At 36.1% G+C, this 19,585-nt stretch overlaps 2 protein-coding genes across 2 annotated transcripts; both read left to right on the top strand.

Annotated features, from left to right (window-relative positions):
- The first annotated feature begins 1,001 nt into the window (after positions 1 to 1,001).
- LOC121809987 (CBS domain-containing protein CBSX1, chloroplastic-like) lies at positions 1,002 to 8,534 on the top strand. The gene is made up of 8 exons (XM_042210857.1): positions 1,002 to 1,362; positions 1,773 to 1,860; positions 1,940 to 2,004; positions 4,608 to 4,656; positions 5,589 to 5,641; positions 6,292 to 6,407; positions 7,805 to 7,862; positions 7,965 to 8,534. Exons 1-8 carry the CDS (start codon positions 1,162 to 1,164, stop codon positions 8,034 to 8,036), a joined length of 702 nt encoding a protein of 233 aa, XP_042066791.1. The 5' UTR covers positions 1,002 to 1,161; the 3' UTR covers positions 8,037 to 8,534.
- Positions 8,535 to 12,783: 4,249 nt separating this feature from the next.
- On the top strand, positions 12,784 to 13,506 carry LOC121809097. The gene is made up of 2 exons (XM_042209644.1): positions 12,784 to 13,128; positions 13,234 to 13,506. Exons 1-2 carry the CDS (start codon positions 12,784 to 12,786, stop codon positions 13,504 to 13,506), a joined length of 618 nt encoding a protein of 205 aa, XP_042065578.1.
- Positions 13,507 to 19,585: the final 6,079 nt, after the last annotated feature.

The raw sequence follows: 19,585 nt of genomic DNA on the forward strand, positions 1-19,585 counted from the left end.
TCTTGTGACGGAAGAAGTACAAATAACTTAATAATTTTTTTACTATCACCCAATTTGTAAAATTAAAATAAGAATTATATAATAATATTACTGCATTAAAACTTCTAAAGACTAACAATTAAAATTCCTAAAAGATAAAAATAATATTTCCTAAAAAAACCTTAAAATCTTAAATAACTTATTTAATAATTTATCACAACGTTGAGCAATCAAAGCATAAAGGCATCGACAACAACGCTCTTAATGGAGGTCTAGCCCGTTCCGCTGAACGAGATGGTTAAGGGATGTTGTTACAGCCATCATGTCCTACTGGGCATCCGTTGATAGATAGCTTATCCTTTTTCTGAAGGGATGACAGCGTCGGAGCGACGTCCACTCGCCCCCCATGAGTGAGCATCGTTTTGGCTATTTAAAATTTTATTTTTTTAAATCAGAGAAAGTTAAAATTAATAAAATTTTCTCACTTCCCAAAATATTACTGTAGTATCTTTTTGTTCTCTATTTTTTAAATATTTTTTATCCTTCAATTCATTCCAAAATAATCTATAAATTCATCATGTGATTTTAATTAAATTATTATAATTTTACTATGATTTAAATTATGTAAATTGTATGTTTTAGGAATCTATAGTGTAATTTTTAATTTTTTGATGAAGTTTTATTAATTTTTCTCTCTTTAATTAACTTATAAATGAAATTGCATAAAATCTTAAAATATTTCAAGAGTGGGACAAAGGAGTATTTGTACAACCAACTAGACAAGTTTATCGGATTTGAGTGAAATCATATTCTGAAATTATAATTATATCATGCCAAAAATTTCATTCGTCGGCCTACAAACTTAACCTGCTATTTGAATTCCCTCAATCGGTTCTACTTTTAAAAGAAGATGATCAAAATCGAGAGAAACTCATCAAACAAAATGATCATTCAACGGTAATTTCTTTATATGACCAAGCAATAGACGATTTCAATTTTAAAACCGACCTTATTTGGCTCTACCAGAAATAGAAGGCGCGCGCATATTTCCACGCAAACTCGGAAATTCAACCGCTATAACACACAGTCACGCACCAATCACAGAAGCATTGTGAAATATCTCTCTCCCTCTCTCTCTCTATCTCACCGAAATCGCTTGATTTTTTCAATTTCGACGCGCTGATGGACTCTATTTCACTCACCGCCGATTTCCACGCCGCTGTTCCACGTCCGAGGCTAGTTTCAACAGTTCATGGCCGTAGTTTACCCTGCAGCAGCGCCTTCTTCCGCGCGCGCAGTTCCGGCCGGCGGAGTCAGTTTATGCACTTCCGGCGGCCGGATGCTCTTTCCTTCGCCTCCAATGGTTCCACCAGTTCTATTCCCGTAAGTAGGCATGCTCTCCTTTATCTACATGTTTGTATGAGTTATTCAGTATTCAGTCTTCTACGATGATATAAAATTGACGAGTGATAGGAGTATAATTTAGTGAGTTTCCGTCTAATAGAAAGAAGGTTGCATGTTGCACTCTGGTTAGAGGATTTTAATGGTGCTCAAACGCTCAATTCAAGCATTTTAGGAACTGGCCTTACCAACATTTTATAGATGTTCCTTTGAACCATCGATTGAGTAATTAGGTCGGTTGAATTCGTAAGTTCAGGAAGGAACAACCGGTGAACCTTGTAGTTGACAAAGGAGTAATATAAAGCATATGACATCAACTGTACATCCATTTCCTCCTGCATAGCATTATGCAGTCTTGATCCTTATTCACTTGGTATCCCTGTGACTTACAGACACGAGAAGGGATCTATACTGTCGGTGACTTTATGACAGGGAAAGAGCACTTGCATGTGGTAAAACCTACAACTACTGTTGATGAAGGTATTTCTCACATCTCTTTATTTAAAATGTGTCTTGATGTTGTTACCCTTTCACTGAGATGTTTTCTCTTAAATAACAGCTCTGGATTTCCTTGTTGAGAAACGAATCACTGGATTTCCTGTGATTAATGATGACTGGAAGTTGGTAATGTTAGATCTCCTGTATTTTATGTTTTGTTTTAAAGAACATCTGCATGTTTTGATGATTTATATAGATGGTGTGATGTGTAATTATTGGCTGAATTTGAATTTGTTTTCCTTAGCCACTGGATCTGAAAGAGTTACACTTGAATTTACATCTAAAAATGAAATGGACAGTGCACAACCAGAAACAACATGGCGAAATTGTTATTTTGAGCTAAATTGAACATAAGTCAGTATCCTACTTTGGAGAGTGATTGATTCTTTTTGAATTTATGAGATCATCATCAAAGAGTCAGTGGATAAAACTTGTTTGCTTTATTACTCTGCTTAAGTAGTTGTGTACTTGTTTTGGACTGGAATACCGAAGGTGGTCTGCAATAAAGGTTCTGGTCCCATTTATGAACAAAAGTGAGTTAGCCTTACCACCAAGGGTATCAATACGGCCATGGCTTTTGCTTATTCCCACCAATAAATCACAATTTGAGATTTGGATATATTATTGAATTGTCTGTGTCCCTTAAATTCTATACTTTTGACGATTATTCTGATGGATTGTTGGATATGTCACTTTATTGCTTCGTTGTTGAGAACAAGGAAGTATTAGCTTCTCAACATAGTGTGCTTCCAAAAGTATAGTTAGCCTCACCCACCACTGATATTGAACTGCCATTGTTGGTTAACTTATATCAGTTATGCAACTGTAGTTGTATTTGGCAACGATATTTCATTAATTCCGATGGATTTGTACTGGTTTGATTCTTTTAAACATGTTGTGATGATTATGCTGATAAATTGTTGGATATGCACCACATAATGGTTTTAGATAGGGTTCTGGAGAAAAGAGGAAGTGCTAACTTCCCATAGCAATAATACAAATACTAGTGTTTTTATTGGGTTACTCTTACTCTGACAATTGCTTTCTGATGTTCAATTGAGATGTTTTAGTTGGTGATTTCCTCATGGAATATATGCACAAGCCAGATTTAAACCTAAGAAGTTATTGGTTCATTTATCATACTTCCACCGTCCCACAAAAATAGGCACTTTTAGGACGGCAAAGGTTTTAATGCATAGTTGGTAAAGTAGGAGAGACCAAGAGAGAAAAATTACCAAAGTAGAAGTGGAGTATTTTTATGAGATGGGCCAAAATGGAAGGAGTGTCTATTTTTATGAAATGGAGGGAGTACAATGCTGCTTAATCATCTTCTCTACCCCTAACCTTTTGTACTATGTTTCACAATTGATGGCATTGGTTATTGGCACTTATTGCTATAAGTTCTTGTCCCATTACATACATAGAAAAATTGGCCTCACTAACCAATGATACAAATGCAATGCTGTCAATGCATATTTCCATTCCAAAGGTACATTTCAATTTTGTAGTAGGCAAAAAGTTCTTCTCATTCCATGGGTCAATCTAGTCATGTTAGGATTGATTGGATCGTTGTTCTTGTAGATCTCTGTTAGATGCTTTGTCACTGTTGATAGTTCTTCTGCATTGTCGGATACTGCCATATACCACAGCTTGTTACAAAGATTTTTTTCTCATTATGGGAAAAAATGAATTAGCATTCCCCAGCCCCACCTATGATTAAAGAACAAAACAATCATTTTGTTCCATTCACTTGCACATTTTTTCATGCCGCATCTGCCCCTTGTACACAAAACTAAATCTTTTTTACACCATCATGTTCTTCGCATACATGAACATAAACACATCTTAAAGTAGTATGGCCACTGTTTGAAGTATTATCTGTGCACTCTCTTACTTTTGTTTTATTTTTGTAAATAACCTATCGTGGTAGCGTGTTCTATCTTTTCCGTATAGAAAATTAGACTAGTCATTATTTCTAAGCTTGGATTTATTCTGATCTGCTGACCTCTAGCTGAATTCTTAACATCTAGAGAATCTAGTATATGTTTGAACATAGTTCTAAACAATGAACTATGATCTGACTGATAGAGTTCTAGAACCTTGCACATTTGACTAGTCTATGTTTTTTCCAACTATTGATGAAGTGGATTGGTAGCTCATCATAAACTATGACCTGCATATCTTGACAGAGAACTTCCCTATACTCATGCTCAAGCAGTGGCGGAGCCACATGGTGTCTAGGTGGAGCATATGCCCCCACCCCCCCATGCATATACTACCTCCGTCCCACATTAGGAGTAGTCTTCTCTACATTATTATCTCTCTTGCTTTACTATTTCTCCACTTTAACTATTTATTGTCATTTTTATAAAACGAGTGCAGAAAAGTAAATGTGACTCCTAATGTGGGACGGAGGTAGTAGTGTATTTTGTTCTTTAAATTTGTCAATTTATTCCAATTTCTTCATAAATGCCCCTTCTCAATTTTTGAAAATCCCTTACGTATATTTTTGCGCCCTATGTTGAAATCCTAGCTTTGCCCCTGTGCCCAAGCAGTTCAATAATTGAGTATATGCTTGTAAATACTCCTTTAAGTATGATAGCATCCTTATCTTTAGTCATCAAAGAGATTTTCGTGGAGCTTGAAACTTTCTTATGTTTGGAATTTAGACGCTGAGTCATGATTGTCTTTTTACTATGAATTTTGAGACATGTGGTTGTTTGGTGCAGGTTGGTGTTGTTTCTGACTATGATCTATTGGCACTAGACTCCATCTCAGGTATGATTTAGGATGTGATCAAGTGGTTGTTATTTTTTTTAAATTTTTCATACGAATATACAATTCCAAGAGATGCTCTGTTAGAGATGATTATTGCCAGTGGTCCACTTATGCATGATTATTGGATGAAATCATACTTTCTTTTAAGTTCTAATTATTCTATGTAGAATCCCTCGGAGGACATGTTTTAGTTTCTAGCAATATGAATTTGGAATCGCAAATATGCCTGTTTTAGTTGATGGGTATGTCTGGCTGATCAAGTAATGCACAATTTTCACAACGCTTGATCTTTGTAAAATTGTATGATCATGTTAGACTAAATTAGATGTTTTTTTTGTTTATACGAAACCTTGTTGCGTTTTCAAAATGAATGTTTATCTTTGTGAATATGCATAATCATGTTTGACCACATTGATAACACTCGATAACTTGGAAGACTTATGTGTGAGGAGAGAGTTGTGGTTGATTATTACAAAGCACAAAGCTCTTCATTTTTTTGAGTCTGTTAGTTTAGTTATCTATTAGCATGGTATTTTATTTATTATTGGTTAGTTTTTAAGTTTGAGTTTCTAAGTTATCTTTTATAAATAGGTTGTAGCAGATAAGGGTAAAGTAATATTTTGAAAGCAGAAAATTGGATCATCGTTTTTGCTGTAGGGCTTAGTTTGAGGAAAGTTATATTCTATTACTTGTAACTTCAATCCAAATTCCTCACTCTGTGTGTGAATCACCTAAATTCTATCGCACATGGATTTTTCTCCATTATGATAAGTTTTATTGCTTATGTCAGATGGGTATTTTCTTTAGCCCTAGGTCATTTCTTTGCTTCCCTCAAATATTAATATCCTGCCTCAATTTTTTGTGGAGTGACCTGGGCTGGGATTCTCTTGGTAGGCTACTTACTTATGTTTTATATTCTCTGTCAAACTCAGGTGGTGGCCAACATGAAACAAGTATGTTCCCGGATGTTGATAGCTCCTGGAAAGTATGTACTATAATTTTTCCTTCTATATTGGTAACTAAGCATTTGTTGCAACTTGCTTCTAAACACCATGTTCTTTTCAAGTAAAGATTGTTTGATTTACCAGTTCTATTATGATCCTACAAACATCTTACCTTGTATAGTGGTTCTGTGTCTGGCCTGCAATCATTATTGTGAAAAGTGAGAATCATAGTTTTTATTTCATTTTGCTTAGAAAGCTAAACATAGTCTAAAAAGTTGTTATATTTTGTTATTGTCGAGCAGACATAGTCTAAAAAGTTGTTATATTTTTTTGGTCTTAAATAGGTTAAGAATTGGTTTATCTTTTTTCTACTGGTAAGAGTCCTGTATAAGGTCTTGGCTTGGCATACATGATGAAAAAGTATTGGTGAATGCAAGACTCATGTACTTTTCCAACACATGGGGGAAGAGGCCCTTGCAAAATATGTAGTACTACAAGATAAGGAACAAAATATATGTTTGATCTTATATATGTTTTGACACTGATTCAGTCCTGTGCTTACCCCAGAAATTATAAACATATATCTGTCTTAGTTAGTAATCTCTATTTGTTCTTATTACGATGAACAGAATTAAGTTTATCGATCAGGGTAGTATTTGTCTATCAGTTCTAATAGTATATCTCATGGCAGACATTCAATGAAATTCAGAAGCTACTCAGTAAAACTAACGGGAAGGTCATCAGTGATGTTATGACTCCTGCTCCCCTTGTTGTCAGGGAAAATACCAATCTTGAGGATGCTGTGAGGTATCTAACCATTTTCTTTCTCTTTGAATGCTTATTCATATTAGATATTTAGATTGATATCATTATCTGTGATTAATTTTTATTCAGTTAAAGTAATTGTCATCTCTATTCTCTAATGAGAAATTCAAACCAGTTGTTGCAAAAACACAAGGAATCGAAGTATTTTGGCCCTTTTTGAAGAAATTCGGAAGTGAATTGATTAAGATCACTCATTGATTCGCCCGGTATCTAACTTATTAGTATTGTTAGTATTAGTATTTTTCTGCATATTAAAGTACCCATACCTTTAGGTCTTCTCTAGTTAGTCGTGCCGTTTACTCAATGTGTGCCTTGATTATACCGAGCGACCACAGATTATTTACAAAAGCGGGAGGTGAGCTATATCATGGATTATTAGTTGCTGCTTTAACTTCAGTAATAAGGTGTAATATTTTTGATCAATTGTTTAGAGTTAGGGTCAGGCCCACACGCTAGAATTAGGGTTTGCAAACAAGCATTATACATAGAGTCTATGATCATTTAAGGAGTCATCTTTGATCAGAATATTGTTGGGCATTGTTTGCTGCAGGCGTCGGCTGGGGTGTTCTTTTCTATTGTATTATCTCCGTTTAGTTTTCATCGTATTCCACCTTTACTCTATCACTTGAAGCTATTTGGAATGAGTTGGCTAAGCATCGACCGAATAATCCAAATTGGAGAAGTTGGCGGGATTAGACATTTTATTGTGGCTTTTGACTGCTCTAACATGGGAAACAGCTGTTGACTACAGTGTCAGTGTCAGTCTCTCTTGGGCGCCAATGAGTTACATCTCTCAGCTGGTGTCAAAGAAAAGCTTGGAGTCTCCAGTGTTAGGATCATGTGAAACTTGGGTTCCGTTGAAGGTTCAATAGATTCCTTAAAACCAACCACCTTGAAGCCAATTATTTGACACTCTATTAATGATCTCCACTTCGTGACCTCAAAAGCTCAATCTCCATTCCCCATAGTTGTCATACTGATTCGGCAGTATTGATGGGTTAAGACTAACAAGAATTCTTTGTGCCAATAAATCTAGTAGAATTTAAGGTGGCTTAAGCAGTAAGAAATCACAAGAGCCCATAGGCATGCACCAAGCTACTGGTGATGCCTTCCACACGTTAATTATTATCAATAGTTAATTAGAGGTTAATTTATGTTTTAAGTAGTTTCTCAATTCTCAATTATGGTTTATTAATCACAATTACAGTTTTATTAGGGAAGATGCCCTAGTTCAACAAGATTGTAGAGTAAGCTTATCTAGGTTAATTTTTCTTAATCTTAAAAGTTTTGGTGGAGAGGACCTAGGAGAAAGAGGCAATAGTTGGATTTATACTTTCATAATTGTGTTTTGTTTTAATTGTGTATTGGTGTTGTTTTAGGATACTGCTTGTAACAAAATTTCGGCGACTACCAGTTGTTGATGGTGAAGGAAAGCTGGTATACTGACTATTTCCTCTTTTTTCATTTTGGTGCATTTTATTAACTTTGTTTTAGAAATTACTCATACAATGATACAACTTTGCATTTTCCTTGTTATAGGTTGGGATTATTACAAGGGGCAACATTGTTAGAGCTGCTCTTCAGATAAAGCAGGCTGCTGATGAATTGTGATTGGTGTCCAAATTGCACACACCTCAAGTAAAGTTATACTCTAGATACATGATTCTGTTGCACAGGCCACTACATCAAATTGCGGAATGGCGATCCACTTCTACTTTCAAGTGATATTTGGCTTTCATACCAGGCCGTGTAGGTAAGCAAGAAGGTATCCACGAGCACTTTATTCTGGTGCAGCATCTTCCTCTGAGTCATAGTTATGTTTATAATTTTGGAAGTTGTTAAGTTATAGCATTCTAGTTATGTGATTTTCGTCTCGTGGTCTTCTTTAGATTCTTTGATACTTCCACGATGAACAAATATGTGATATGTCTAAGATTTATAGTCATTCGATGAATCCCATGTCAGTTTAGAAGTCATTTGTGTAATTTCTCTTTGTTTAATTGCTTTCCTATAAGGTGTCTTGGAACTTTGCATATATGTGTACAGAGGAAGTGACTGAAGCTGATTTTCATTTCGAATTCTATGATTATAAAATCATTTGCCAAAGGAGCTCAACTGTCGTAAGTTCATCTTCTTCGATAGTCTGAGTAAGCATGGTTCAACCTTTTCAAAGCTTTAGGAATTTTTATTATTATTTTAATCGTTGCAATATTGGACATTTTTATATGCTAATTGAATGTGTAGTAAGTAGTGTGTTACATTTACTTTGCATTTACTTTTGTGTTTTTATAAATAATGCATAGGGTGTTACTGATAATATAAGATTGGGAATTTGAGTTAAATGTGTTAGATTTAGGAGATTCCATGTGAGTGTTGTTGGTCATTTTTTAGGTTGCATGTTATAATAAACTTATACTCCCTCTGTCCGTGCTCAAACTAACAAGAAAGGGTTTTTTGGATGAGAGTTTGATTGTAGAAAATTCAATATTTCGATTCGATACCATCTTTGGTGACATTATTACAATTATAGATAAGCAATTGAAATATGAGTTTGGATCTGAATCTTAAAGGATCTAACCATTGGTTTGGGATAGTCAATTGGGAAATATGGATGACATTCTGTAGTGATGTTTTATTGACATTATGGTTATTTATTGCATAACGAATTTAAAAATGGCATGTTAGCTATCTACCAATTTTTTGACATTAATCTAAACAACCAATAAAATTAACATCATTTCACAAAGCTCACAGTTAAAGATTAAATTTCTTTCCTTTTTATCCATAGTTAAAAGCAATAAATTACTATTTTTTAGTATTGACATTTTTTTAGTTTTTATTACTACTAGTATTTCATAATTGGTCCCTTGCTCTATAGTAGAGGTGCCCAAGGTTTACGGTTTCAACGGTTAATCGCAAAATCATAATTGGCGGTTACGATTCCGAACCGAAACCGTGATAATTTATCCGAACCGAAATCGTCGATTTTAGAACCGTGGTTCGGTTCAGATTCAAAAAATTTCGAACCGAAATCGTGGCCGAACTGCCGGTTCCGTGTGGTTCCAAACTGAAACCGCGAAAATCCGCCGGAGAACCATGAAACCGAGCAGGAACTGCAAAAAATCGGTGGTTCGGAACCGTGAAAAATTGTAAAAAATTACTGATTCGGAACCAAAACTGAAACCGGTGATTTTGGAACCGTAACCGTGAAACACCCTCGGGTTCGGTAATTTTCAAAACCGGAACCGGTGATTTCGAACCTTAACTGCCGGTTCTAGAACCGTGGGCACCTCTACTCTAAAGCAAATCTGGGACTCGACCCTAAAGATATTAGATCATTCACAATAGGGGGCAACGATCGGCCATCATGCTCCCATTGGTGCCTATTGAAGTCGATGCGCTGCGGTCGGCGCCGACCGCCAATCGATGCCTATTGCATGCCGATCGAGCATCGATTGAGTGCCCTTTCGTTTTTTACACCTATAAAATACCTTACTCTAGGCATTGGGATTCGATCAGCTCGGTTCCGACTGAACCGATTAGTCGGTTAACCGACTCCCATTTTTCCAAAATCCATAATCGAAACCGAAACCGAAATCGGTTTCCATGTATGTTGCTGCAAATCGCCAAACTTCATTACAGTTTTCATTTTAGTCATCAACACCAAAAATTACATAGAATAATTAGCAACATCAAATGACAAATATGTGTTGTTGATATTGTACTTTTTTTTTTGAAAATTTAACTCCTATATGAAGGAGTAAATTATAATTAAACTCCTATAGAAAGGAGGAAATTACAACTGATGTCAAGAGGGCTCGAACTCGGCATCTCATACATTAATGTCTAAAGCTCATTGCCGCTAGGACAAAGGCTCTGGACTTGTTGATATTGTACTTTGTTACCTCAGCAACATCAAATAATTAGTTTGTATTAAGGCTGACAATTTTTGGCACGATACGATAATCTGGCACGATTTGCACGAAATTAATGGGTTTGTGTCAAAAAGCTTATTGGATTTGTGTCCTTATTGGGTCCAACCTTTAAAAAATATTACTACCTCTGTCTCACAATAGGAGTCACATTTGGTGTGAGCACATGTTTTAAGAAATGTAAAGAATAGTGAGTTGGAAAAGTTAGTGGAATATATGGCTCACTTTTTTATAATGGTTTTATAATAAAATGTGAGTGAAATAAGTTGGTGGAATGTGTGTCCTATTTACCATTTATGGTCAAAGTGAAATGTGACTCTTATTGTGAGATGGACCGAAATGGCAAAATACGTCTCTTATTGTGGGACGGAGGTGGTATTATCATACTCCCTCCGTCCCATAAAAATATGTGCAATGGATACAACACGAGAATTAAGATAAAATTGGTAAAGTAAGAAAGAGGAGGAGAATTGTATGGTAAAGTAAGAGAGACGAGGAGAATGGTAGTTAAAGTAGTAGTGTTAGTGGATAGTGTGACATACATTATTAAATTGATATAGCATTCCAAAAATGGAATGCATATTTTTTGTCAGACGGACGAAAATAGAAAGTGCACATAATTTTTATGGGATGGAGGGAGTATTATTAATTTTTATTATTTTAAAATTTGAGATAGGGTACACAATGTGAGTGAAATGTGAATTTTTTTTAAGTCTGAATTTGTTAATACTAAAATTACTTATCGTGTCGTGTTGACCCAAGGTCGTGTTCGTGTCGTGTTTGGTTTGGGGTTTTCTTAATAGGTTGTGTTCGTGTTTACCCTTACTCAGTCGGGTCGTTAACAGGTTGAATCGATAACGACCCAACACGCATGAATTGCCACCCCTACTTGTACGTTGAAGAGTTATAATACTCATACTAATTGTCTAAATGAGTAATAAAATGTTAAATAAAGCTCAAGAATATAATAAAGCTTAAGAATTCAACAAAGCTTCATAATTCAGGATTCAACAAAGCTTCAAAACTCAGTTAGAGCATCTCCAAGGGAGAAAGGTATATTGAGAAGATATATTTCTCATTTACCTTCTCAAAAATGTTATTATACCTTCTTAAAAAGTAATGGATTCCAAGGAAAGAAGATAAAGTAGAAAAGCAAACAAAATAACTAACTTTATACATTTTCTATCAAGAAGAGGTAAAGATACCTTCTCAAAATGAAAAAAAAGGTATAATACCTCCTCAAATACCATTTCCCATGGACCATGAAATTTTATGAAGAAGAGGTAAATATGATAGTTATTTCTCTTTACCTCTCCATTTACCCTCTCCCTTGGAGATGCTCTTACATATCCTAGCACGGAGAAGCAAACCAGCAACGCTGGTCGAAGAAGCAGCGGTCGTCGGCGCAGCAGCTGCGTCGAAACAACAGCAGCAGAGAAGAGTGGCGAGGAGGAGAGTAGGCCCGTTCTTTTTTAGAGAGAGCAGCGGCGGTCCTTCTAAGTCACTTGGAGTTCTTTTAAAGTTTCGCTTTTAACTTTTAAGTTTTTGATGAATTATAAATTACTAAAATAATTATAGTGAAAATATAAATTCAATCCACTAATTGGTTCTTTAGCTCTAACCATTCGGTTCTCGGTTATAAATGAGAATTTTCTAAACCCAAAACCCACAAACCGAGCTCAAGTGGTTGAGGAGGAATGCAAGGATACCGCGCCATCCTAGAGGTCACGAGTTCGACCCCTGGGAGGCGCATCTTGGGGATTAATTTCCCCTGGGGGGTTCTTGAGTCCTGGCCTGGACCCAGGCGCTGGGGGAGATAGGTTAACGACGTCCCATTGATTGGGTTGATAGGTTAACTGGTCTGGACCCGTGCTTGGGGAAAAGGTTGGCTGACTCGTTCATTCCCATCCCGACAACGAAGCGCAGCTCGGTGGTAAGACGCTTCACCTCCGACCGTTAAGCCGGGGGTTCGAGTCACTTCGGGGGGTAGATGGGAAACCATCGTCGATCCTCCTTAAAAAAAACGAAACCGAGAACCATGTCTCTACCCCTAACCTAATTTCATTTCATTTTTTCACGCCCAATTTTCTCTCTTGTAAACATTGTTTTCTCTAAAAAATGGCTTCTAGTGATGAGGACCCATTAGATGAGATCATTTCGCAAGCCTTGTAGCGAAACAATGCACAAACTGGAATGACGCGCGCATGAAGAGCTGGAGGCGGCGGTCCCTCGACCGATCTGGCATTGACTGCGAGTCAGCCGTGACCACGTCGGGGCTGCCGAATAGCTGTTTGCGGACTACTTTGCTGAGGAGCCACGGTGTGGGCAAGAGGTTTTCCGTCAGTGTTTTAGAATGAATCGAGAACTTTTCGTGCACATTGTAAACACTTTGTCAGCGCGTTACGCGTACGTCCAACAACTGGCCAATGTTAGCGGTAGACGTGGATTATCGCACTACAAGTGCATCAATAAGAGAATTAGCTTACGGAGGAGCGTATAACATGTTTGACGAGTGTATTCACTTCGCCGACACGACTGGCCGCGAGTGTCTGAAGTATTTTAATAAGGGCATCATCGAGAGTTTTGGTCCTATACATCTTCGAAAGCCGACCCCTAGCGACTGCCATGACTTACTTGATCTGCACGGGAGGGTGCACGGCTTTCCTGGAATGCTGGGCAGCACATTGGGATTAGAAGAACTGTCCGACTACTTCGAAAGGCCAATTAACGACTGGGTCAAAGGCAAGCACCCGACGATCATCCTCAAAAACGTTGCTGACTAGCGACTGTGGATTTGACATGCGTACTTAAGATAGCCGGGTCGGACAACGCATCAACGTCCTATAGTCATCGCTCATCATTAATGAACAATGCAGAGGATTGAGTCGACCATCAACTTTGAGGGCAACGACAACCAGCATAGTAAGGTCTACTATTTGGCTAATGGGATATACTCGAGGTGTCCCGCATTTATGAAGATGATCAAATGCCCAACGGGTCTGAAGAGAGCTTACTTTGCGCAACGTCAAAAGGATGTGCAGTTGCGCAAAAGGCTATGCAAAACGATGTGGAACAACCATTGTGCTCCAAGCACGATGGGCAGTGGTCAAGGGCTCGACGCGTTTGTTCTACATAGAGGCGGTCGTTGATATCATATATGCTTGTATCATCATGCATAACATGCTAGTCGAGATTGAAGGTGGCATCTCCAATTGGGGTGAAGATGCCGTTGGATCAAGCCACAGTGTGGCCAGCGAGCCCGTACAAAAGGGTGTACCACATGGCGGGTCTCATAGGCTTTGCGCATTTATTAGTACCCGCTAGGAAGAAGCCCATCATCGACTCCAGCACGATATGATTGAAGAGATTTGGGCACGTAGGGCGTGTAACCATTGATGCACATTTGAATTTTATTTTAAAGTTTGTTTGTCGTTGTATTGTTTTCCAAAAGTCTAATACAAAGAAGATTTTCGTATTAGTATTAAAGTAGTGTAAAGCCATAATTCTATTTTTTTCTCCATTATATTTCATTTTTGAAGTTTTAATAATTAATAAATACCAACAATTAAAATGAACTTATATAGATAGTGAGATAGGTTGTAAGATAGGCTAAAGATGGGTTGTGAGATGGGCTGATGACGTCACAGGAGGAAATTAGAGGTGGACTGTGAGATGACCCCTCCTTACTGTGAATGCTCTTAGCAATACCAAACTTTGTACTAAATCTAGAAACAGTTCAATCATGGTAGAGTGTGAATTTGGAATGTCAATCTGTTTCTGGACTTCAATTGCGACAACATTGAAAATTTAAACGTTTGATAATTTGAATGGTGAACACTTAACTGACTTCAAACTTTTTTGGTCTTGTTGTGCATCTCGGTTCTATTCCCACTCATATGGGGATTATTAGAATCATATGACTGTCAACGCAGTGTGATCAAATTTGATCAAATCATATATAAATGATATAATGCCTTATTTTGTGAACTTAAATGATATATGACCGACCTACATTTCGAGTAGATGGTATGGTATATTTTCATCTCTAAATCGATAATTTTATGTTAATTTTACATTTATAAATGAGCCTACATTAATCAAGTGTTCAAGAGGCTTCATAATTACATGTAATAGTTATGTGCACAAGTGATTGATAGTAAAACTCACACGCGTGTGATGCCACGGCTGATCTCCTCTCCATGTGACTGGCGTCGTACACCATGGGCTATTGGTCGTTGGGCTTGAGATTAGGATTGGTTTGGGAAAAATACTTTTTAACCATGATAGCAAATCAAGTTTGATATGGCCCAACATCTCAATTGGGCTCATCTGTGCGCATGGGGTACGTCTCTTAAAAAGCTAACGACGTGAATAGTTGTCCAGGTTCATCTCTTATCTACAAATGTTTGCAACTTCCGGCTCTTACACCAGCCATGATGGGATATTTTGAATCTGAGATGGGGGCCCTTCTGCCCTTACCCAATTGAATTTTCCTTATATGTATTTTATGTATTTAATGTTTAACATATGACGCGATAGCACAATTAGTTTTGATGAATTGATAATTATACTCCCTCCGTCCCAAGGACGACCCCTTCCTTGAACGGGATAAGATTTTATGTATCTTTATTTTGTGTGTTGGTGAAGAGAGTAAAATAAGAGAGAATAAAACAGAGATAAAATGTGCTTCCGGTTTTAGTAATGAGTCATTTTGATTTAGGATAATCCAAAAGGAAAGTGGGTCATCTTCAATGGACGGAAGAAATATAACATTAGTAAAATCAATTTCAGTACTATACTCATTTTATTTCCTTCTCTCTCATACTTTACTAATTTTACATTAAAACTTGGATCGTCCAACAATTTCTACCTCTTAAATTTGAAATGATGTGAAATAGAGCATTTCGCTTTATATAACCGTTAATCTCGGATTTTTCATGTTCCTTGTACATTTTGCAAATTATACTGAAGATCATTTTTTAATGAATAAAATCGGACACTTTTGCATATTATTTTAAAAATTGATTAATAAATCATACGCTCTCCATCCCGAGGAAGATGACCCCTTCATTGAACGGTACGTGAATTTATGCAACTTTATTTTGTGTGTGAAGTTAAAAGAGTAAAGTAAGAGATAGAATAAATTAGAGAGAAAGGTGTTTCCAGTTTTAGTAATTGATCATCTTAGTTGGGACCAGTAATGTTTTGAAAACTGGATCGGACCGGTTCGGCCGCGAACCGGTGCTCAGTCCTGTCCAGTTTACCACTTTAAACGGCTGGAAGGTTGAGCCGTTTTGGACCGGATGAACCGGGTGGTTGGCGGACCGCCAACCAGTTGAATCGGTTTTTAAAATTTTTTAATGATTTCTCCAAAATTTGAGGCCAATGAGATTCAAACCATAGACCTCATGTGTATAAGTCCATCTCCATTACCACTCTACCACTTCAATTGTTGTGATATAACAATAACTTTAGTTATTCTTATAATCAATGAATAAATTTCATTCATTCTATGATTAATTATTATTATTATAAATTGATTAATTAGTTATGACTAATTGTAAATAAAATATGTTAATTATATATTTGTTATTTAATAAACTTTAATAGTAATTACACTAAATTTGAATATTGTCATATATATATATATATATATATATATATATATATATATATATATATATATATATATATATATATATATATAGGGTTGCGTTAAAGATAGAACCATTCTTAAGTGTAGAACCTAGAACTCTACATATTTTATTCATTGGATGAGGAAAAAATGACGGTCAAGATTAAAAATCATACATATTAGACTATGTTTTCACGACATTCCGGACTCAACATGTGAAAAAACTCACATGTTGATGGAAGAATGAATGAAACGAAGAAGAGTTCATGCATACTTTATTTTTTCACTTCTCTGCATTCACCCATTAATAATAGTTTTGGTTGTAATGGGAAGTTGTTGTGCAAATCAACACCATTGGATTAAAAGATCTAACGACCTCCGTTTGGCATTTGTTCTACGTTTAAGAATGGTTCTATCTTGATCACAATCCTATATATATATATATATATATATATATATATATATATATATAGGGTCATGATAAACTACAAACTCTAATGCTATAGGCCCAATATAATTCATCAACGGTTTAAAATAGGTGATTAAATAATGTCAACATTCCCTATAAAATGTGTCACCAAGGGGTAGAATCGGGTCTCACAATTGGACGCTGATTTTGTTGAGATTATCAAATCCCGTATATTGCGTCGTTCGGCTTCACTACACTATTCACGTTACCAAATCCCCTTAATTGCGTCCCTCCTACTTCCCACCACATTCTACCTTTTCCTCTTCCCTCCGAAATCGTCCGTGGTTGCGTTCGGCGGAAACATCAAATTGGATTTAGTGTTGAAGTCTACCTTTCTCGCCGGCCTCATGAGCTCTGTAAGACGACGTGGCCAAGCTTCCGCTGATTCGATCGATGGTGAGATTTTCCAGCAAAAAACCTAGTTGTCAAACGTGGTAACATTTAATTTTGGTAATTGTTCGTATTATTAGCCGAAAAACTAATGCTCGATTCAAAATCACACGCCCACCACTAATTTTGCACACTCTGTTGTACCCAGTTTTTTATCTGTTTTTCCAGCAAGACCCTAGTTTAATCTGTTTTTCAGCTATTTGGGTAATTTGGAGTTGTTGTATACATTGTTGCAATATGTTGACATTTTGTGGTGACATTAGTGGAAATTGTATGATTTCAGGATTGGTGATGGTGGTTTATAGCTTTTGTTGACATTGTTGTTGACATTGGGAATTATTGTCTAATAGTGGGTTGAATACCTCGTTGTTGAGTTTGGTGGAAAATGTATGAGTCTGGGAAAGGTGTTGACATTTTTTTATAAATGTCATCATTGTCAACATGTATTCTATGGTGAAAACTAGTGAATGAAAATTAAGATCCTTACTTTTGAGCAACTAACAAGATGTCTCTAACTTGGAATCTCAAATAAAACTGGACCCCGGGGTTGTTAAATATATGCCTCTTTTCACAATCACGTGAGGAATTCCTTCTATCTTCGTTTGGAAAGATCTATTAGTTGAAGGGGTTAATGAAATTTGTATAGTGTAATACTTGTAATTTTAAAGGATTTGAAGATACTGTTTAGCTTTCCCATACCTTATTTTCTGTCCTTCCTTTCTTTAACTCTTATCATATCATCTTTGTATCCTGAAGTAGTTGGTGTTGACATTTTTTTATAAATGTCATCAATGTCAACAATTTTGTTGAAATTCCAGCTTGCCTGGAATTAAATCTGGAAAGTACAGCAACATCTTGGCTGTGACGTTGATAATGTGTGTTGAAAGTTTCTGTTGACATTGTTCTAAGCCTCTGATTTGTTGCAATTTTGTTTACATTGACATTCCGGCTTGCCATTAGATTTTTTTCTTTTCATCAAACATAGGGATGAAAAGGGACTCCACGAGCTGATTTGTTTACATTGACATTCCGGCTTGCCATTGTTCTAAGGCTGGAATAGTAGAGCTTGCATTACCCCTGAACCTTTTTTGCAGAGAGATTTTCTTGATTTTTATATCAATTAAAAGGGACTCCACGAGCTGTCTAGAGTCGATCATCAGGGAGAATAGAACGCGCCTTGTGTTGACTTTCAGTTGTTGTTGATATTGTTGCGTCTGCTCTCATTGATCTTTTGAAGCTTTCAGTTGTTGTTGACATTGTTCTTGACATTGGTAATTATTATGTAAGAGTTTGTTGAAGACGTCGTTGTTGATATTGGTTGAAAATTTATGATTTTGGCAATGGTGTGCTGACATTTCAGGTCGAAACATGTTGTATACATTCTCTAATAATATCTTGTCGTTGAAATATGTTGTCACCACAGAATGGAATACTGTTGCGTCTGCTCTCATTGATCTTTTGAAACTTGCAGTGGTTCAATAAACATGCTACATTGATATTTTTTTTTACATATGACAAGTTGATATTTTCAGTCAAGCACAACAATTTCTACAGTATACATTAAAAAAAATGTACCAAAACAATGAGTCATGACAGACAAATCAGCACAGGGACATAAGTCCCTGGTGACACAAATTGTATTGCACGTTGACATTAACATTTGATAGATCATGTCAGCCGTTGATTGTGATTAAAGATTGTTTAGGATTAAAGTTTGTAGTTTATACAAAAGATAGGAGTTTGCATTTGATCACACCTCTATATATATATATATATAATTATATGTAAATTTTAATATATTAGGTGCATATTTATATAATTATATTTATATTTCACTAAAATTTAATTATACTTATCCATAGTTAAGTTTAATAATATTTTATTATTCAATAAATTATATATTTATTTATATGAATTTGATCAAAACTACATTTTATTATATAATAAATTTGATGTATTTAATTAATATATATTTAATTATATTTGCTACAGTAAAACGGTCCGACCTGTGGAACCGTGAACCAGTAGCTTCGCTAGTTCGCTTGCTGGTCCGGTTTTCAAAACATTAGGTGGGACAAACCAAAAAGAAAAGTGAGTAATCTTTAATAGGACGGAGGGAGTACTAAAGATCATTTTTAATGGAAAAAAATCAGACAACTTTACAAATTACTTTAAAATCGATTCATAAATTACAGCCGAGCCTTAAAAGAAAAACCACTACATCAAGTAACGTTATATGAAAAATATTACCCGCCGAGGTAGCTCAATTAATTTCGGAGGTACACAATTGCAAGAGTTAGAGCATCCGCAATAGGGACGGATGTCCCGGCGGACATCCTGACGAACATCCCAAAACACATACTGCCACGTCATAAGGACATCCAACAACACTGCCACGTCATAAGGACATCCCACTCCACAATAGCGGACATCCCCAAGGACATCCCGACGGACATCCACAATAATCAAAATTCACAAATATGCAATTTTACGGAATTAAAACTTCGACACGAATACGGGAAAAGGCAACCATTTTATTTCAAAAAAAAGCATACATATTTAAATAAAAAAATACATAGTTCACAAAAAAAAAACTCATCCCAAACCAAAAAACGATTCAAACAAAGTACATGTTATGCCTTGAATCTGTATAGTTTGCTGCTAGCCGAACGAGTATGATATGTTTTTGTTTTAGGCCTTCATATTTTATGATAATACATGCGTTAGAGTTTTA

The sequence above is a fragment of the Salvia splendens genome, chromosome 6 (genome assembly GCF_004379255.2).
Source record: "Salvia splendens isolate huo1 chromosome 6, SspV2, whole genome shotgun sequence".
NCBI lineage: Eukaryota > Viridiplantae > Streptophyta > Magnoliopsida > Lamiales > Lamiaceae > Salvia > Salvia splendens.

Coding starts and splice junctions, on each gene's coding strand:
- LOC121809987 (XM_042210857.1), top strand. CDS start 1,162: ATGGACTCTATTTCACTCACCGCCGATTTCCACGCCGCTGTTCCACGT. Junction 2,005..4,607: donor TTAATGATGACTGGAAGTTG/GTAATGTTAGAT, acceptor TGTTTGGTGCAG/GTTGGTGTTGTTTCTGACTA. Junction 7,863..7,964: donor TTGATGGTGAAGGAAAGCTG/GTATACTGACTA, acceptor TCCTTGTTATAG/GTTGGGATTATTACAAGGGG.
- LOC121809097 (XM_042209644.1), top strand. CDS start 12,784: ATGTTAGCGGTAGACGTGGATTATCGCACTACAAGTGCATCAATAAGA. Junction 13,129..13,233: donor CGACGATCATCCTCAAAAAC/GTTGCTGACTAG, acceptor TGAACAATGCAG/AGGATTGAGTCGACCATCAA.